The 20,673-nt window shown below is 45.1% G+C and overlaps 2 protein-coding genes across 3 annotated transcripts; one reads left to right on the plus strand and one right to left on the minus strand.

Annotated features, from left to right (window-relative positions):
- Positions 1–5,975: 5,975 nt before the first annotated feature.
- Positions 5,976–7,703, minus strand: drd6b (dopamine receptor D6b). Its single transcript, XM_062475019.1, has one exon. It carries the CDS (start codon positions 7,560–7,562, stop codon positions 6,213–6,215), a length of 1,350 nt encoding a protein of 449 aa, XP_062331003.1. The 5' UTR covers positions 7,563–7,703; the 3' UTR covers positions 5,976–6,212.
- A 778-nt stretch (positions 7,704–8,481) lies between these two features.
- Positions 8,482–20,583, plus strand: tbc1d12b (TBC1 domain family, member 12b). 2 transcript variants are annotated; one of them, XM_062474701.1, is made up of 14 exons: positions 8,482–10,092; positions 10,813–10,921; positions 12,496–12,552; positions 13,635–13,756; positions 14,342–14,424; positions 14,532–14,649; positions 14,941–15,047; positions 15,793–15,873; positions 16,988–17,079; positions 17,205–17,276; positions 17,365–17,493; positions 17,825–17,934; positions 18,057–18,315; positions 19,096–20,583. In XM_062474701.1, the coding sequence occupies exons 1-14, from the start codon at positions 8,756–8,758 to the stop codon at positions 19,141–19,143; spliced, it is 2,724 nt and encodes a 907-aa protein (XP_062330685.1). In that variant the 5' UTR covers positions 8,482–8,755; the 3' UTR covers positions 19,144–20,583. The 2 variants fall into 2 exon arrangements, with proteins under 2 accessions (XP_062330685.1, XP_062330686.1); XM_062474702.1 differs by lacking the exon at positions 12,496–12,552.
- The last annotated feature ends 90 nt before the right edge of the window (positions 20,584–20,673 follow it).

Raw genomic sequence — 20,673 nt, forward strand, 5'->3', positions numbered from 1 at the left:
TCTTTTTGTCAGTTGTCTGGTTGTATTTATTAATTCAAATAATGACTGTAAAATGTTGTTGTACATGTAGAAAGTCTACATGTACAAAACCACAAATAGATGGTATTAAATAGTACTGTTATATGTAAAATGTTTAAAATACGTGGTTAAAAAAATTCTGAGAAGCAGGAGTAATTGCAATATTCATAGACTGAACAATTGTTCCTAAGAGGGATCATTATTGCTCCCAATCCAATGTGTTTGACAGCAGGGCATTTCTTAGTCTCTTTCTGTACGAAGACTTGACAAATCCATTAAATATACATTTATATTAAAGATAACTCCACGGTATTTGAGAGAAAACTGTCCATGTGGTGTTTAATGCAAGGAAGATCAATATTCTTAGCCTGTCTAGTTGGGTAATTATGGAACTGTAAATTGTTAACAAATAATATCTAAAACTATACTAACATACATACAGTAGATTACTGTCTATTTCAGTTAAGACTTTAGTAGATATTGGATTAGAGGTGTCAGTACCAGTAGATGTCACTGTTTTCCAATTACAGTTTTTCTCGATTGCTATTGTTTGAAACAAGTCACTTTTTTCAACAGTTAACAAGCAGCAAAGAGCAAAGACGCTGAAAACAAACTATACATGACACAAAATCAACTACCTTAATTCAAATTTACAACTTACAAGGTTTTTCAATAAATCATTGCAAAATGGCTGAATAAATTTGAACTGCAACAATCAACACACCCTAACACAGTCGACTGTCTTTAGTGTCCGTCATTTGTTGATACTATAATTACAGTATACACTTTAAAATAATTGTAGATTTTTCACCCATTCGGTGGTTATTTTAAATTTTTATGTATTATTCTTTGACAAAATATGACTTCTATCTTTTCATGTTGAACTTTACAAATTCCATGCAGTGATTAGAGGAGATTATTTTTTCCCTCCAGCTTCATCCATTTCCATTTGTATATCAAATCATTGTAAAAATTCAGCAGCAGTTTGATAGTTTCATGCAGACCTCAGTCTAAAATAGCGCCGGGAACCCTATATCCAATGGCTTACTACTACCTGATTAGGCCATTGTACTGAAGTGTAGCTGTGTCCTCTACTCTGCAGGCTGGGGATTGAGATTTGAATCGAATGAAATGACTTCCAGATATATATATATATATTTTTTTTGCTGTCTTGACATGTGGCTGACTGACACATTGTCAACAAATGAACAAATGCCTGGCTGGTTCTCTCAATAATTGACAGCCTCAATTCAACATTTTACATTTAAAGTGTACTGTGTCCTACCCAGCTCTCCCACCCATTGTGAGGAGAAGTGCAATTATCTAACTGTAACTGCAGTTTTAAAGTCCCTCTCTAACAGCAAACCCCCCAGACAGTTATGATACATGTGCTACTTGTTCTATAATCTCAGCCTACGTTTTAGGCTCCACAGACAGTGATTGAAAAAGAGGAGCACTAAAAGCTTTCCCCAACTCTCCTCTGCTGAATTCACATATGACCTCAAGGAGAAGTGGGGGTGAAATACCGAAATACACCAGAGAGAGAGAGAGAGAGAGAGAGAAAGGAAGGAAGGATAGAGAGAACGGAGGGAATGTTGCGTGTACTCTTCATGTTTGCCTGAATAACTGGTGTCCCTCAGTGTCTTCTAAGAGTGTGGCTGTGGGCACTTGTGAAAACGACATATGTGTGCGTGTCTTTGTGAGTGATCAAGAGTGTGTGCGTGCGTTGATATTTCATTATATATTTGTTTAATTCGAAGTGTCTTGCTGGCTTGCCTAAAGCCCAGGTGTGCCTTCATTGATGAGATTTATTAACAACCATCTCCAAGCTAATCAGGACTGTCTTCTTACCAATCTGCAAACACACAGCTGTCTCCTCTCAAACCTGTTACTCCCCACATTGTATGTACTCTGTCTCTCTCTCGCTCTCCCAGTCTGTCTCCCTCTCTTACCATCTCTCTCTCACCCTCACTCTCCAAGTGTGATCGTCTAGTCTTTGAGAAATAGTGGTTGTGGATTATTTTCTGGCAACAATTGTTTTTGTGGTGCCATTAACTGCGTTTGTTTTCCCTTTTTCAATTTCTCTCTCTCTTCTTTGTCTTCATTCCTCTGAAGGCCTGTCTTTCAGCAACAAGATAATATTATCCTCAATTGCCGGTTGGACATTTGAAAGGTCTCATTGTCTTCCAGAGAATCTTTTAAGATTGGCATCTTCCACCTAGTAGAAGTAATTCTACCTAACAAAATGTTCAGTCATTATGTTGAAACACTGGCGGTAGACAGAAAAAAAAGATGGTGTTTTGTAAGTGTATAGAGCTAATAAATAAATAAATGAGAATACAACAGATTTAAATTGGAAGCCTGTTTGGAAAAGTGACAAGTACCCGCTACTAACAATGGTTGTCACATTTTTGGAATCAGCTCATTGCTCTCTGTCCTCACTTCTGTTTACCCTCATCTGCATTCTGTCAGTATTTCAGTTTCCAAAAGAACTTTAAGTCCCACCTTCTGTTTTGCTTTCCTCATTACATATGCATCATGATGTCATTTTGTGCTGTTAATAGACAGATATCCATGGATACATGTTCTCGCAGTGTGTGAGTGTGTGTCTGTGTGTGTGTCTGTGTGTGTGTGTACGTGTGTGTATTGGGGAGCTAATTGGACTGTGGAGCACAGAGTACAGAGAGGAATGACTGCCTATTGGGGCTACCCGTGGGGTGTAGCTGTCAGTCAAACAGGTTTCATCACTGTTGCCAAGAGGGGATCCCTGCGCTCTATTCTTTTTTCTCTGTTTCTCTGACTGTCTGTCCTCTCACCCTCCTCTCTTCCTCCCTCTCACCCTCCTCTCTTCCTCCCTCTCACCCTCCTCTCTTCCTCCCTCTCACCCTCCTCTCTTCCTCCCTCGCACCCTCCTCTCTTCCTCCCTCTCACCCTCCTCTCTTCCTCCCTCTCACCCTCCTCTCTTCCTCCCTCGCACCCTCCTCTCTTCCTCCCTCTCACCCTCCTCTCTTCCTCCCTCGCACCCTCCTCTCTTCCTCCCTCTCACCCTCCTCTCTTCCTCCCTCTCACCCTACTCCACACTCCCACCGTCACTGTTTCCATCTCCTCTCCCGTGTCATGCTTCCTGTTGATGCGTGGGGGGGGGAGTCTTTTATTCAGTCTTTGTTGATTCCACTCCTTGTTTCTCTGTAATGATTGATGTAGCTGATGGGAGTCACAATGCTCATGTTTTTAAATGAAACACTGCCTTCCCTATCCTGGAATATCAAGCTTCTCTACACTTGGCTGGATCTGCCTGGTTAAAAAGTTTACAATGGTTATGCCCAGGAGTGTTTTTATGTATAGGGCGCCAGGCTGCAGGGAGCGCCGATTTGGCCCACCATAAAAAAGTGTAAAAATCTGTTATTCTGTATGTCGTTGTAATTATTGTGAAAATAAAATCAACAACACATTAAGTCATTTCTTATTTATTTATTTTATCAGTGAGATTATATTTTGCGATCATTTAGCGATCTCGCCTAGGGTGCCAGATTAGCTAGAAACTCTCCATGTAATCCCTGGCGTTAAGTGAGTGTTTGTATTTAAAGAGCCCTGGGCAGCCAGTTATAGTACATCTGCCAATTGTTCTCTCAGTATGACCGGGAGAACTGAATGACTAATATGTGGTTATCATTCAGGAATCCTACTGATTACCAGTTTGTTCGTTTTTTGACAACAAATCAAAATAATGGCTAAATCAATACACCAATTGGCCATCATTCATGTCCAACCACCTAGCTGTCTGGAGTGTGGGTATGGTATAGTTGTCTGGACAACAGAGGCTGTTAAGCAGGATTGTCAGAGCTCCATATTACCACCAGCAACACAGCCAGATTCCCAACCTGCTTTCTTCGTCTGTCTCCCACTCATCAGCATCTACAGCATCTCCCACAAGGTGCCATCTCTCTGGAACGACATGAAAGGGCCAGTACATGAACCTGCTTCCTCGCCAGCCTCTCAAACTTAGCGGCTGAGAATACCCTCCAGCTAAATTAGTTACAGTTCCTCCATGTAAAATATAATTTTGTTGTTTCCCTGACTGTTGTATTAAAGATGAGAAGAAAACAGTTCACATAACAGTTAGGTATGCATGGATTACAATTTAAAGAACACCTGGAATGCTTATTCAATCATTTTTGTGTTGCATAATTCCTGTATGGTTGTATATAGACCTACTCTCTGGCATGCTGCGTGTTCTGCATCTGACTGTGTTGGAAGATGGAAGATGAAGAGCATTACTCACATGTTGACTGTCTCAACAAAGTTTTTAAGCAATTTTTTATCATACATTTCAGAGAAAGTAATTTACTCAAAGAAGTACCTTCACACCAGGAAATATGCTTCATTTATCTGAAACATGACAGTGGAATGTCAAAGTTATGCCAAGCACTCTCAAGGCTCCACCAACCGCTAATTTAAAAAAGCCAGGCTTCTCGTCCAGGCTTGAACTCATGCAATGTAACCCTGTGACTCAAAACTTTGCCATACCGTATGTGAAGAAAGCAAATTAAATTGATGGCCACATGTCTAATTGTACACATAACTGGACAAGTTGCTTAGTATTACCTGGACTGCTGGAAACAGCATCAAAGGTATGTGGATCCACTACTAGAAATTGACAAGGTTTAATATCAAAGAAAAGTATCCAACCAGTGAGTGGTCCCTCTCATGCCTGAGGTAATGGGATTTGCCCTTCCATTTGATATGCCATTTGAAGATTTCCACTTGTTCATATTTTATATTCCAGCTGGGTGCTAATCTGATAGGAGGAGGGAGAACACCGTAACCAACAGCCATGAATGCTCACTACAGACCAACAATGATAGATGCAACCAATTTAAATGTTGGACTCTGCAGAGTTCCATGTTCATGTTCTGGTCCAAAACTTAGAACCCTACAGAGCCAAAGATATGGGCATTAATTTCAGCAATGTCACCTTCAAGCTAATGCCATTCTTTCCGCCTTGAATATGAAACTGGAAACATTTTAATTCATGATAGATATCCAGTTATGTGGGATGCGTGAGGGCAATGCTGAATGCTGAAGTGCCACCGTCAATATGACTCTGTCTGCGGTGTGGTGGGTCCATCAGCTCCTGACGTGCTTGTGCAAGCTGTGCACCTGTCATTGGGTCTGTGTTCTGGCTCAGTGACCGTAGAGTGGAATTACAAGGCAACACATGGACAGCATAATGAAAAGGACCTGGTAGCCGTGTAGTGACCTTCCATCTGTTGTGTGTCATCCTACCACAACGTCACAGCATAGGTAAGACCTGTACAGCGTAGTAATACACATAACACTGTCCCTTGCCAGGAACCAGATAATTAGCATTTTCAGGGAAAAAGCAAAAGTAGCTTTCAGACCTATTATAAACCTATGAATTATAGGCCCATTAGAAAGTAATGTATTTTCAAACAGAACACTTTGTTACAGGGTACGAGCTTGTACCATTTATCATTATTGAATGCAAAATGTAATTACCTGTTCCAGAGGTTCAAGATTTTTGTCCTACAAACATTTAGGCCCACTGTAAAATGGATAATATTATCCTAATTTTGCCTCCTGTGTGCCCACGGGTGTCATTTTGGCAAATGCTCTGCTTTTAGTATTATTTTGCAAACCAGTGATCTTCAATCATGAGAACCATGTGCGGGTTCTTAAACAATGGCACATAATTGCCTATGGGGCCATTTATCAGGCAATTATCCATAATTACACCACTAGTCATCTACTAGATATATCAAAGACTCCCTCAAATGCAGGGAGGATCTGTCCTTACTATTGTTCTTGAATGTCACAGTGGAAGCATAATAAGGTGCTCAATAAATTGTATTGACAAATATTGATGAATCTTTATTGCACTGTGTGGACAATAAATGGTTCAATATCTAACCCGAACAAATAAATGTTGTGTTCTTATACTCATTTTCTTTGTCCTTTGACTAATACTGTAATTCTACAAATACTGTGCTTGCAAAGTAGATGGCTTTTCTAGGAATGCTTAGAAGCACATTTATGAAATACAAATGTATAGTCTATACAATAGGTGCCAAGATACAAAATAAATAATACAGTATGACACATGTTACCTTTTTATTTAGTCGGGAGTGTCTACAAGAAACCATTACACGTGTACGCCAATGCCATGGCCCTGCTTAATTGCACACATCTTCAGTTTGACCTGGGATAGCATAGCCGTCGTTGTGACTGGACGTGAAGGGCATCATATCTAAGGATATCTCTGCTTCACACTCGAATTGAAGTATGGCAGGGAGGTGAAGGTTTCTTTGGTTCCGTGAAACACCGGAGAGGACTGAGACTTTGTCGAAGGGCATGTCCAAATCCTCCCCATTGTGAGCGACAATGATGGGGCGCTGAGCCGTGGTGACGGTTGGGTCTTTCTGGAGCGTGGTATCATGGTGGTACGATACTAACTCGTTGCTGAAGTCAACAGCCTCGACCGTAGACGTAGAACAATATCTATTACAACCAAGAATCGTCGAAAACGCTTTCCTGAAATCAGCATTGAATGCGTAAATCACTGGGTTCAAAGACGAATTGGCCCACCCGAACCACACGAAAATGTTAAAGGTGGTGTTGCTAACGCACAGCGGGTCCCCAAGTTTGTTCTTATCACAGAAAGGTACCATGCAATTCAGAACAAAAAACGGCAACCAACAAAACACAAACACTCCCATTATGATAGAAAGTGTTTTTAAAACTTTGGTTTCTTTTTTGAACGACGTTTTTAATGAGTTTTCGTCATTAGTGTGTTGCTGGTTCTGCGCGTGTTCCACCGCCCTCTCCAAAGAAGATATCCGTCGAATCTGGGTCTGCGCAATTCTGTAAATGCGTGTGTACGTTCCCACCATGATCACCACGGGGATGTAAAAACTTATTAGTGAAGAAGATATAGCATACGTCCTGTTCAGGCTTGCGTTGCACTCTTCCATCTTATCTCGGTTGTCCAGCATTGAGTTTTCTGCCTCTGCCTTGTGCCAGTTCAATTGAACTGGAATGAATGAAATCAAAATAGACAGCGTCCAGGCCACCCCAATCATCACGAAAGCGAATCTTTGGGTCATTTTACGCTCGTATCTGAATGGACTGGAGATTGCCCAGTATCTGTCCATACTGATGATACAAAGGTTGAGGATGGAGGCGGTGGAGCACATGATGTCGAAAGCTATCCAGGTGTCACAGAAGGCACCAAAAAGCCAGTAGCCTGCCACTTCCGACACCGCCTTCCAAGGCATTACCAGGACGGCCACGAACAGGTCAGACACCGCAAGGGAGATGACAAATGAGTTGGTCACTTTAGACCTCAGGTGTCGAAATTTTATGACCGCAGCACACACGAGTGTGTTCCCCAAAAGCGTGGAAACAATCAAAATGAAGAGGACGCACCCGGTAAGCGCACGGGCGCTGGTTCCGCCACCTGTATTATTCCTTGCATCGCCAGAGGAATGAATTTGGTTGTGGTTGTAGAACTTCTCCATTGGCATTACTTTGTAATTTTCCTTGTGCACGGTTTAAAATGTTCAGTTTCCAGAGCATCATCCAAAGCGCACGTAAGGTTGCGCTCTCCACAAGACAGTGATGTAATATGGCACTTGTCTCTTTCGCGTGCATCTATTCAGCGGAGTGTAAAGTCCAGTTCATACACATATTAGAGATTGCGTTTTAACCAATTACCTCCCCTCTTGCTGCTCCATGCACCCATGCTGAAGAAACAGTAAACGAGTGTTGAACAGTCTTTCTCTGTCATTTTGTAATGGTTGGATAGCGACGCTTAGTGCTGGTTGTCGCCAGCCAATTGCGAATTCCTTTCATTTACTTTGAAGTACAGTAGGCCCAGAAGTAAGAGCAATATCTCAAATAGGCCTATGTAAAATAACGGCAAATGTGGAAAGATTCGAAATAGGGCATTTAAATATGACGCTATTATTTTACAGTGTACCGCTTTCAAAAATATAGAAGAGAACCTATTGACAGATTTTTTGACCTTTTGTTGATCATCTAAAAAAATATTAAAAGTCCTGGACATGGCACTTATCCTTCTGAGTTTGCAATCTAACCAACCAGTGCAGCCCAAGTGGCAACGTCTTTCTTTCGCTGTCCATGGTGCTGAAAAGGAGTAGGCCTACACCTCAAACGCTTGGCTTGGAGCCCCAAAACGCATAAAGTGCATCTTGAGAGTAAAATGTAGGCTACATAGCATAGCCTTTTTGTAATGAAAAACGAAACAACTAAAATTGTAATAGACAAGCTACTTATTGGTAAACTTTTATATTACGTGTAGTGTAATAGCTTTCAATGGACAGCAGGTGTCCTATTTTTCCTAGATTTCCCGCCTCCGCTTTTTTTTTGGGCCATTTAAAATTTTCCACCTTCTTCCTTGCTACGTCACTAGAATCTCAAAATGGCCACTGCTTACTGTTCAAGTAGTGGGCGGCTACCGGTTTCAGAATTAAGTAAGATATAGTGACCATACTACCGTTGGTAAACTGTCAGTCTATTTAATTTAATAATCTGACAGAATGCGCCAAAATATGCGTTAAGATATTACGGATAAAGCGTCCCCCTGGGATAACCTAGTCATGGTAACCACAGTAAGAACACCAAGATCCGCTCAACCTGGGCGGACAACAGCACCACAGCGGTTTAGTTGTGGGGTGGTGCGGGGAATGTGAACAACATGGAAACGTCAGGGGATGGATGTTCGCAACCGGCTTTGTCTGTCAATCTCAATGACCGGGCGACCATCACATCATTGGGTCAACTGTCTGGCGACACGACGGAGTTTGCAGTTTACCAATCGAATGTCAACAAGGACGAAACCGGTTGGAGCGGCCGCAGGGATTCGTTGGAGGTAGGTGAAGGAGACGGGGACATCGGCCGGAGCTCAACCGAGTTCAGTGCTTTACGCCAGTGCACGCGTATTGACGGGAATGGGAAAATGTTGGATTTAGTTACTGAGAGCCCACCCGGGTGCATTGCGAAGGACAATGACATTTCTAAGTCATGCAATGTTAGTGGTTCTTCTTCAAACGGCTTTACTAAGTCAAACTGGGCAGAAAGAGGGGGTACGAATGGAAACGAGTCCTGCCCTGCTCCTGGCACCATGGAGATAGATGAGGACGGGGAAGCCCTTAATGCTCTCTCCCTATGCGATCAAATCAAGGATGCATCTGCAGATCCGTGTGGCCTAAACGCTGTGACGAAGTCTCACACCGAAGATTCACTGATTAAATCGTATAAAGGTCAGCTAGCAGACAGGAGCAGTCCCGAAGGAATTCTGAATGGCGAGGCGGTCTGTTACCCGCAGAGCAACCCCGTGCTCGATGCAGATCGCCGGTCACGGAGTGAGCAGTACAAAACCGCTGACCCAGAGAGAAAAATGTCAAACGGTGGGCTAATGTTAGGGAACTGCAGAGATGTGACATTTCACCAAGAGTCAGTTTCCCCTCCTCAGTCATTTGAAGGTGAAACTTGTGTGTCACTCACTCACTTGGAGAAACCCTTTTCCTGCACAGCCAATAGTAGTTTATGTCAAAGTTCTGGTCAGACTGAGGAGCCTGGTAGAACTGAAGACCAATCTAGAACACAAGAGAACATGGTGGGGGAACCACAGCCTCATGGTGCTACCTCTGTAATCTATCATGGTTGTTCTCCCAACCCTGCCCAAACCACAAACCCTGACACAGCCCCAGCCACCATAGAGGCAAAGGACAATCAGGCCTCAGACCAGGGTCTTTCCAACAAGCCAGCCCCTGAGCAGAGGCCTCTGGCCAGCAGTATGAGCTATGCCGGCCCCTCGCTGAACCCCAAGGACGAGGTAGAGGGCAGAGTTGTGGGCGAGGAGGTGCAGTGTGGGCCGAGCTTCATGGACGTCAGCCTGAGCTCCAGGAACACGTTTGAGTCGAGTCGGCGGCAGAGCGCCCCAGGACACCTCCCCCCGGGCCTCAGTGTGGTGGACTCCTCGGAGCTGGCTCTGCAGTCCCAGCGACCTGGCGTAGCAGAGTACTTTGGCAGGTAAAACAATAAACATTGTCATCCTGTCAATCTGACAGGTATAAAGGTTTGCCCTTAGTTATTTGGGCAGGTTAACAAGTTTGTTTTGAACCCCCTGTTACTTTGTCAGGTAGGCCTAATCTCTCTGCCTTTCATAGTTTGGTCGAACCAGTTATCCTAGGCCGACACCGACACGTCACACCAGCCTGTGTTTTCTTTGCAGGGTTACAAGCAAGGATACTTTGTCTCTTGGACAATAGAGTTGTAGACTATTTAAAGCTCTGAGTGGGTATCAGTCCGAGGTCTTATAGTGGTGTAGGTTAACAGTAACAGCACACCATGGGCTCGACTAGTCCGCCATCTCAAAACTAGGTCTCCGACTCATACAACATTTACAGCTGAGGCACCGGACTGCTGGAAACAGAGAATGACCTCCGTACTGTAATCATTCTGTTGTAGACACATACACACACACACACACACTCACAATGTCACTATCGTATTTGTGACTTCACTGGAAAAGTCAGTCCTTAGATATTATCCAGGAATCATATAAGGATGTGTCAGGAACTGCCTCGGTTTCTTAATCAATTGACTCAACAGGAAAGGGTCAGTTGAAAGCACTATAGCCAGCCTTAAAAAAAAAAAAAGAAGAAAACTGTCATCATAAATGTTGCTTACTCATCCTGTGTGTTATCCTGTCTTTCTCTCCTATGTGTGTGTGCGGCGTGTGTGTGTTAGAAATTTGTTCTCCAGGAAGCAGAAGGAGCATAGTGCCCCCGGGTGGAAGCTCTTTGGGAAGGTTCCTCTCAGAGAGAGCCCCTCCAGAGACTGCAGGACCATACAGCAGGTATCTAGCTCCCCATCTCCTATACTTCTGACAAGAGGTTGTACCACACCTCAATGAAGAAGACCTGTGTAAAACTTTACTATAGGTGGTTTGATGGGTCTGCTGACAGGCAAGAAACCAGCATGCAGCTCGTTTCTGATTGTGTGTGTAGTGAATCATTTACTAACTTCCTGGTTAACGGAATGACTCATTAGTCGACAGTTTTTCCTTTACCTCGAGAGACAAAGCTATTTCAGTGTTGAATGGTATGTTAAACCAAGCACTACCATGCCCTGTCTGATCTCCTCAAGATAATAAATGCATTCAGTCATGAGGGCAGTGAGCCCAGTGATTGTGCTAGTAGACTACTGAGTGTGCTAGCGTGTGCTAGTCATCCAGGGATACCATTGGGATGAATTCCAGGAGCTTAATATCTATCACGTGCTAGTCTGGCTTTAATCCCCATCCGAATAGGCTGCGTTAGCATTAGCGTTAACTTCAGCCCTACCTGACCTAGCTCCCTAGTAAGATAACAACCCGTATCAATTGCTAGCCGCTACAAATGAACCTGCTGTACACACACACACACCACCAACACTCCTTCAGTTTGGCATAAACTTCATTCAAACTTCCCAAAACATTTTTTCCTCTAACTCTCACTCACTCAGACACTCTCATACATGCCCTCACATGTGATGCATTGCCAACATTACACTATTGTGTGATGCACCATTTGAGCCAGAAACCTTGAACTACGCTCATACCTGTCTGACCAGGTACTGCTGGAGCTAGGACACTGATAGCATCTCACTCCAACAAACCAGGAAAGGAACTGTATCTACTGTTACCTTCCTGTTAGACTCCTGCCAGAGAAAGAGTGAGGGATACAAGTTGTGTGTGTGTGTGTGTGTGTGCGTGTGTGTGTGTGTGTGTGTGTGTGCGTGTGTGTGTGTGTGTGTGTGTGTGTGTGAGAGAGGGAGAGAAACAATAAAGAGACGTGTCGTGAATAGTATCACGCTCTTTAAGAATGCATGTACATGCTGGGACGTGTGTGTGTGTGTGACTGGCAGGGGACACTTTGCTGGTTAACTGGTCTGTCTGGCTTACTGGAAATCAACGTGGCACACTTTTCTGATGGTCTGGTTCTTGGCTGCTCTCGAATCCGCCTTTTCTCCCCCAGTCACCAGTTGTGAGGCTTGGCCTCTGACTGTGTCCGCTGTTCTCTCCCTCTATCTATCCTCTCTCTTCTAATGCCCTCCTCCCACTCTCTCCCTTTTCCCTCTTCCCTCTCAACCTCATCCTCTCTTCTTCTATGTTCCCTCCTCTTGTCTCCCCCTCCACTGCCATGGGTGTAGATCAGTTTTCAGACTCTCCTGTTGGGTGATTAGAGTTTGTGTCTCCACACCATGATAGAGACAAGCTTCAAAGCCTATTATGTTCTCCTCATCCCTAGATTAGTAAAGTCAGGGAGCACCTTACACACTTGGTAAGTCGGTCCTTTTAAGAAAGTGTTGGGAGAGACTTTTTCATGTTAGTGTCGGTTTTTCTTAAACCATTTAACCATTTAAGTGCCAACGTGTTCCTTCTTCTTCCAGGAGAGTGTACCAGGCTGTCTAACATCTGTGTCCACTCCAGACCTGTTAAACACTGGGGTACGGACTCTCTCTCTGTCTCTCTCTCTCTCTGTCTCTCTCTCTTGCCTTATCTCTGTCTCTTGCTCAGTCTCAGTTTTGAGCTACCTTTCACCTCATCTCTCTTTATTTTATGCATGTCATCAGCCTGCCTTCATCGGCCAACCCAGTGACCTCATCCATGGAGAATCATCCTGTTTCCGTTCATGTAGTTGTGTTGTTGTGCATGTATTCCATAGTTTCTTTGGCTGCGGGCTGTTGATCGTCAACATTTAGTTTTGTCGGCATCTGGTGTTTTTAAACCCATTACTTTCTTGTCTTCAACCCATCCCCATCCCTTTTTACTCCACCCCCCACCTCCATACATAGTCCCCTATTGTATCTGGGCCCATAAACGCCTTCAGGGATGCACCGCTGAGACAATGTGGCCATTTAGCGTCCGCCTCCGGGCTGTGCTCCGCTCAGTCAGGGGTTAGCCTTGTGTTGCTCTGCAGCCCCAGATGTATGGCTGCAGATCTGGGGAGCTGCATGCCCCCTACACAGACCACCACTGACTGTGAGCACTCAGCACCACGGCTGGATCAGGACAGGGGTCTGTGTGCTACACTCAAGATGGGGGTCTGAGTGGGGGGGTTATGGACATAATAGTTTTGTTATCTGACAGGCCTGTGGATGTATGTATGTAGCTAGCTGGACAAGCATTGTGCTCTGACACTAAAATGCCTTTCTAGCAGAGTCATGTTTTCTTCTCTCTTTCTCTTGGTCTCTGTCTACCATACAATCACAGCTATAATGGCCACCCTTATGAGGACATACTCGTTCCACCACTTCCTGTTATCACTTCCTCCTTCTCCCCAGGAGAACGTTCTCTTTTAACCGCTCGCTCTCTCCACACAATCACCCCCCTCTTTTCCCATGCCTCCCAGTCAGCCTGTCTGTCTGCCTGACCCCTGGCCGTCTGCATGCGTCTAGGTGCTTTTGACCTCCACAAGTCTGTCAGCTGATCCATGATGAGCCTACAGGGCTGACTGCAGGCTCTATCCATGTGTTCTGGCCGTGTCTTTCATGTCGTTTTGAGACTCATGTTTTTGATGTTCTCGCAGGAGTATGAGGCCAAGGTGGGGAGGACGGGGAACTCGCCCACCCAGAATGCACTGGGCCGAAGGAAGAATCTGGAGTTTGAGCCTCTGTCCACCACGGCTCTCATACTGGAAGACAGACCTGCGTGAGTGTCTCTCTCTCTCTCTCTCTCTCTCTCTCTCTCTCTCTCTCTCTCTCTCTCTCTCTCTCTCTCTCTCTCTCTCTGTTTCTCTTTCACTTCTCCCTTTCTGTCACCCACCCCCTTTCGTAACCTAAAAGATTGGGAAGTCCATGCAGGGGTAAAGGCCAGAATGGCTCCTTAACCCCTCACAGAGAAATGGACATCACAACACGTTCTTCTGCAACAAGATCAGTGCAGGATGCGGTGATCCGTGGGCCTTAAAGCCAAGATGGTGTCGTGTTTCTGTGTGTGGGTATCTTGGTCAATTGGGTTGCTCTCACATTGTGGACCTTAGTGCCTCATTAAGTATAGATTGGTGAAATCTGAGTGTCACCTCAACGAACTCACTCTCTCTCTCTTTCTCTCTCACACCCCACATGCATGCGTGAAGTTTGCAGTTCAGTTCACCGTAGCCTAAGCAGCTGACAGGCTTATCCTCCGAGGCTGAATGTTCACCACCTGTCCTCAGTGTTGACATCACTTCCTGACTCAGTTTTGGTTTTGGGTCGAACTGATACTAGCATGGTGTCACCTGGTGTCTTCCTGTAGGAACCTGCCTGCAAAGTCTGTAGAGGAGGCCCAGAGACACCGGCAGGAGTACGAAGAGATGGTGGCGGAGGCCAAAAAGAGAGGTATCTCAACACCTGCCATTCCGTCACCCCTTTGGTTTCCTCACTTTTGTCTCCCCAGACGTGTCTGTCTAGCTGCCTAACTGACTGGCCGCTTCCTCTTCCCTCAGAGCTGAAGGAGGCCCAGAAGAAGCAGAAGATGATGAAGGAGAGGCTCAAACAGGAAGAGGGCATCGCCAGCGCCATGCTGGTCTGGAACAATGACATCCTGCCACATTGGGACAGCATGTGAGTCTCTTCATGTCTGGAGAAAATAGTCACTTTTTGGGCCTTGTCCCTAGGCTATCCACTTCCGGGGCCTCGTGTCTAAGTAGTGGATGATGAGTGCATCAGACGGTCCACACGTGGCTGGTTACATGTGTCTTCCTTCTCGTTCGATTTCATGGGGTTGTTGAATTCTGACTCCCCTTCACGATCAGGAATAAACAAAGACTACAGACATGCACCGCATCACTGGATATTCTTTGCATGTGACCCCCCCCCCCCTTCCCGTGTGACCCCCCCCCCCCCCGTGTGTAGGAAGAACACGCGCAGGGCCCGGGAGCTCTGGTGGCAGGGTCTGCCCCCCAACGTCAGAGGGAGAGTCTGGAGCCTGGCCATCTCCAACGAGCTCAACATCACCCCAGGTACCAGGTCACAGATACGCAGCTTTCAGAGGAGACTTGCGTTGAGATTTGCAGCTCGCTGACTGCCACTTTACATTTACATTTAGTCATTTAGCAGACGCTCTTATCCAGAGCGACTTACAGTAAGTACAGGGACATTCCCCCGAGGCAAGTAGGGTGAAGTGCCTTGCCCAAGGACACAACGTCATTTGACACGGCCAGGAATCGAACCAGCGACCTTCTGATTACTAGCCCGATTCTCTAACCGCTCAGCCACCTGACTCCCACTTGAGTTTGTCACTAATGAAACACTAGTACACACAAACCTTACCTGGAGACCACCTTTTCAAGTGGGCACGGTTCACCCGGATAAGTGAACTTATTCTGGGCTGGGGGGGTATTGATATAAAAAAAACACCCTAAAGTGTGGCTCTAATGGTCCACAGTTAGGATCTGTGGAGGTCCCTTGAAAAGTCTGAATCACTTCTGTAGCTCAGGAATACAGACTACATCAAATCCATTCGAGAGTATGGGTCCTGAATATCAAAATACCAAAGCTAGGAGATGATTTCACTCTGTCATGTTTTGTGTGTGTATGTGTATCATCCCAGGATAGCATATCCATGTAATGTTCTGTCTGGAAGCCATGGAGATGTCAGAACCTTAGGAGCTCCTGACAGAGATCCTCTTTCATCCTTTCAATTCCCCCCTTCGTTCATCGCTAACGCCTTTCCTTCCGCTCCCCCTCTCCTCCCCTCCTCTTCAGAGCTGTATCAGATCTTCCTCTCCAGGGCCAGGGAAAAGTGGAGGATCTTCAGTGAGACGGGCTCAGAGAGCGAGGTTGATGGTAGGTACAAAGGCGTGTGCGACCGTGCGTGCGCGTGCAGTTTTCCGACATACACAGAAACATTGTAAACAGCTCCTGTCTCCATTCCCCAGACTCTCCCTTCTTCTTCCTCTCCTTCTGTTCTCTCCACCTCCTCTGAGAGGCGTAGCTGTTTCCTCTCTGCGTCACACTTCAGACAGCCATACAGGCTCCTGGTGCACAGTGCTGTCTGCTGCAGATAGAACCACATCACACAGCACACGTCCTCCCTATCTCTCCAGCCATTCGCTCCCTCCAAGGAGAAGATAAACAAAACGAAAAAAGATTTTTCGGTTTTTGTGTTTCCTCTGTGTTTAAAGCATCTGTTTCCACCATCATGAGAATCCTGGCAAGAAGCCAGTGCTGTCAGTCCTCCAACTTTGCATGAAAAGGAATGATGGGTACAGTAGGATTTGCGAGATGACCTACTACACTGGCTGATCTGGAACCAGGGCTTATGAGTTGGCAGTGCCAGTCAGGGGAGGTGACAACCGTAGCTGGTCTGGGACCAGGGTTTATAATGTGACATCGACAGTCAAAGAGCTGCCTACGTTAAGAGCTGGTCTGGGACCAGAGGTGTGTGTGTGTGTGTGTGTGTGTGTGTGTGTGTGTGTGTGTGTGTGTGTGTGTGTGTGCGCGCGCGCGCGTGTGTGTGTGAGAGAGTGAGAGACTGAGGAGAGGCTCCAGCAAAATGCTCCGCTAGCGTTCACAGTGTGTGTGTGTGCCTGGCATAGCTCCAGATCCCCCTGGCTGTGAGTTAGTCTGGCACCTCAGCATTTGTTATTTCACACAGGGCCACGGTCTCCATACACAAATCCAGACTGGCACCACAGGCTGCTTGGTTTAGAGATGTCTGTCTCATATATCGCTACTGTGTTTACACAATATCATACGTGTTTATAGGATATAACACAGACAACGTAAATACCGACTCTTACCGCCTAAATACTGTCAGAATGATTCCCTTTTCTGATCCTCGATCTTCTGCTGTGCTTTCGATGCACACTGTTTGTAGGTCGCTCCGGATAAAAGCATCTGCTAAACGAATGGGATTGTGACGTGTGTTTCAGTGTGTCTGACTGAGTTTGCCTTACAGACGGGGCGTCGCTGGCCGACAGGGAGTCCAGTCTGGACCTGATCAAGCTGGATATCTCCAGAACCTTCCCCCCTCTCTTCATTTTCCAGAAGGTGAGGTGGACTACAGCTTATGTTTGCGTGTGTGTGTGTGTGTGTGTGTGTGTGTGTGTGTGTGTGCGCAAAAGCTTGCGTGAGTGATTGTGTCTCACAATCTTTCCCCTCCCCCTCCCTCTCAGGGTGGTCCCTACCATGATGTCCTTCACAGTGTGCTGGGGGCTTACACCTGTTACAGACCTGACGTGGGATATGTGAGTGTCACATACCTGTATCACGACACACACTATGTAGCTGGACAGTTTTGTGGAAGTGTTGGTTGACTGTGTGTGTGTGTTCCAGGTCCAGGGCATGTCCTTCATAGCTGCAGTCCTGATCTTGAACCTGGAAGAGGCTGATGCCTTCATAGCCTTTGCCAACCTGCTCAACAAGCCCTGTCAGCTGGCCTTCTTCAGAGTGGACCATGAGTTGGTACTTAGCCACACACACGCACACACCACACACACGCACACACTGTCCTGTCAACAGTCTTACAGTATCTACACCAACTACACCTTTTTACAAGCAATGTCACAGAGGGCTTCACATAGAACTGCAGCAAAACCAACCTAAACCCTCATATAAGAGGAAAACTCCCTGGAAATATCAAAGTCCAAAAGAATTAAGAAACTCTGGGAGCAGCAAGAAACCTTGAGAAAAGATTTTTTTTATTTTTTTTATGTTCAGTCAGTATGTGAAACTTTCTCTCTTTCCGCCCTCTCTCTTTCCCTATTTCTCTCTCTCCCCCTCTCCTTTTCTCCAGATGTTGAAGTACTTTGCTGCATTCGAGGTGTTCTTTGAAGAGAACCTCCCCCGTCTCTTCCAGCACTTCCAGAGCTACAACCTCACACCAGACCTCTATCTCATTGACTGGTGAGCCTCAGCATGTGTCTGTCCTGTCTCAAGCACAATATGTTTACGTCGATGCGCAAGACTTCTTCCATTCGTCAGTGTTTAAACGCGTGTGCCGCACGCATGTGTTTGTGTCGCCACAGGATCTTCACGTTGTACAGTAAGTCGTTGCCGCTGGACGTGGCGTGCCGCGTGTGGGACGTGTTCTGCCGTGACGGGGAGGAGATCCTGTTCCGGACAGGCCTGGGGATCCTGCGTCTGTACGAGGACCTGCTGCTCCAGATGGACTTCATCCATGTGGCCCAGTTCCTGACACGCCTCCCCGACGACATGCTCTCCGATAGGCTATTCGCCTGCATCGCAGCCACGCCAATGGTCAGCGGGAACAGGAAGTGGACGCAGGTGGGTTTTTCACAGCAGGAAGTGGAGTGGAGATTAGATAAAAGGTTGGGGTGTGTCGATGAAGAGACATCATTTAATATACTTTGAATTACATTTGGAATGGAATTATTGCGTAAAGATAATTGAGTGGAGTTGTCACAGTTTATTTAAAAGTAAACTGACTCAGTGTGCTGTTTGAGGAAGAAATAATTCCTTATACAAAAATCCCAAGACTTTTATGAGAAGAAGATAAAACTCTGGAATGTCTTGTGGGTACGTCCAGGACATTTCTAGAACCTGTGATGTGTATATTTACATTTACATTTAGTCATTTAGCAGACGCTCTTATCCAGAGCGACTTACAGTAAGTACAGGGACATTCCCCCAGAGGCAAGTAGGGTGAAGTGCCTTGCCCAAGGACACAACGTCAGTTGGCATGACCGAGAATCGAACTGGCAACCTTGGGATTACTAGCCCGATTCCCTCACCGCTCAGCCACCTGACTCCCTATATATATATAGACACACAGAATTCCACACAAAATAAACTGTAATTATCCGTTCCCAGGCCTTGGCCACCATGTGTACACACACACACACACATGCAAACACACGCCCATATACACACACTCGCACACAATTATCAGATGCATTTTTCACAATGCACTGCCACCTGATGGTCAGTGCTATGTATCATCTGTATAGGCAGTTTGTTGTCCCTCCTTTCTCTCTGTCTGTCTCTCCCTGGTTTTATCTCTCTCTCTCTCTAACCACTCTCACTTGATTTCTCTTTCTCTGATAGGTTTTTAATGCATTGATAAAGGAAACGGAGAAGAACGCCAGTGGGTGATTTAGCGACTGGACTCCATGACAACCCATGATCCCCCTGTTGGGGCTGGAACTGGCTAACACCAGATCAGGCAAAGACGATTTGACAGCACCCTACTTCCCTGATGACGCTGAGGTCACGCCTAAAGATGGCCGTCTCTGCCCCAGTGACACCATGGTCATTCAGCAGTATCATGGGAAGGAGAGTCTTTGTAGAAGAGAGCATCCTCAAGTCTGGAGATGAATGGTCATATTATACAGTAGCATACTTGATGCCCTTTGTAACTCCAGTGTGGTGGTAAGCCTCATAGAGGGAAAGGCCTTCTACAAATTTAGATGTACCTGACTTTTGGGACCACAGTGATGTTACAACTAAGTAACAACTCTGTTTTCCTGTGCAGTGGTCTTGAAATTTGCCTCACATACTATTAGTAGTAGGTAGGTATGCAAGTAGTTCAACAACTTGCCTCAGACATTTGATATTGATGAGATATTTGACAGTTAATATCATTTCCAAAGGGTATCTGCAACACTTGTGGGTCAAGATTGAGGGAAACACAACTATGTGCATAGAATGCACACAATTGCTAGATTCATGTCCTTGTATTCCACCTGGTCATTGTGGATGTGAAGCAGCGCTGTGCGTGAAGCACAGTATAGAACTTCACACAGGAGGTCGAGTCATGCACACTCAAGCATACCTGTGAGCACAGGAATGAAAGATACAGTAAGTATCTCAAAATGAACCTTTTGAAGTGGAAAGTTCAGAGATTTTGCAGAAGGAGTGATCTAAAGAGGGTTATACATGTTGAGAAAGACACATGAAGCCTCTGCTTTTATCTGCTTCTGGAACATGAAATATTCACTTTGAAAATAAGGAGAGTCTTAGATCTTATGCAGTGTATTTTCCATGTAACCCCAGACCAAAGAACATCTTCAGGACTGTGATTTGTTAATATTATGTAGCCTGGTCACATATATATACATAAGTGGTGATCTGACATGCTTTTCTGGGTTACAGGACAGCTCTAACACTCCATTATGGATGCAGTCCTTAGAAGTCAGATCATTGAGGAGCTCAGTGGTTTGATGTTGTAAATGAAAGCAAGAAAGACATTTTAAAGTAGGCTACTTATTTATGAAATGTAACACACTGAAAAACGTAGAATTGTGTCTTGTTCTCTTGTTGCTTACTTTATAATTAACCAAACATCTCTTTTAATATCTTGCCGTTATGCACTTTTGATTTAAATTCGTTTTATTATCAAATGGTCATACTAATTTTAAATCAGATTTCAGGTTTGTAAATTTTTATCATTTTCTTTGAATTTTTCTATGCTCTCTGTGTTGTACAGTTTTCATGGTGAATCAAAAACCTACTGTACATAAATTGTTATTGGAATTAAGCACTCTGAAACTGTTGACCAGAAGTTATGAATTATGTGAATAAACGAAAGTATGAGTATTACATTTTAAGTGCGTTTTCTAAGTCTTTCGTGTTAATGATTATGTGTATTTTGTGCGAACGAGACTACATGCACGTTTCTCCCAT

The sequence above is a fragment of the Osmerus eperlanus genome, chromosome 12 (genome assembly GCF_963692335.1).
Source record: "Osmerus eperlanus chromosome 12, fOsmEpe2.1, whole genome shotgun sequence".
NCBI lineage: Eukaryota > Metazoa > Chordata > Actinopteri > Osmeriformes > Osmeridae > Osmerus > Osmerus eperlanus.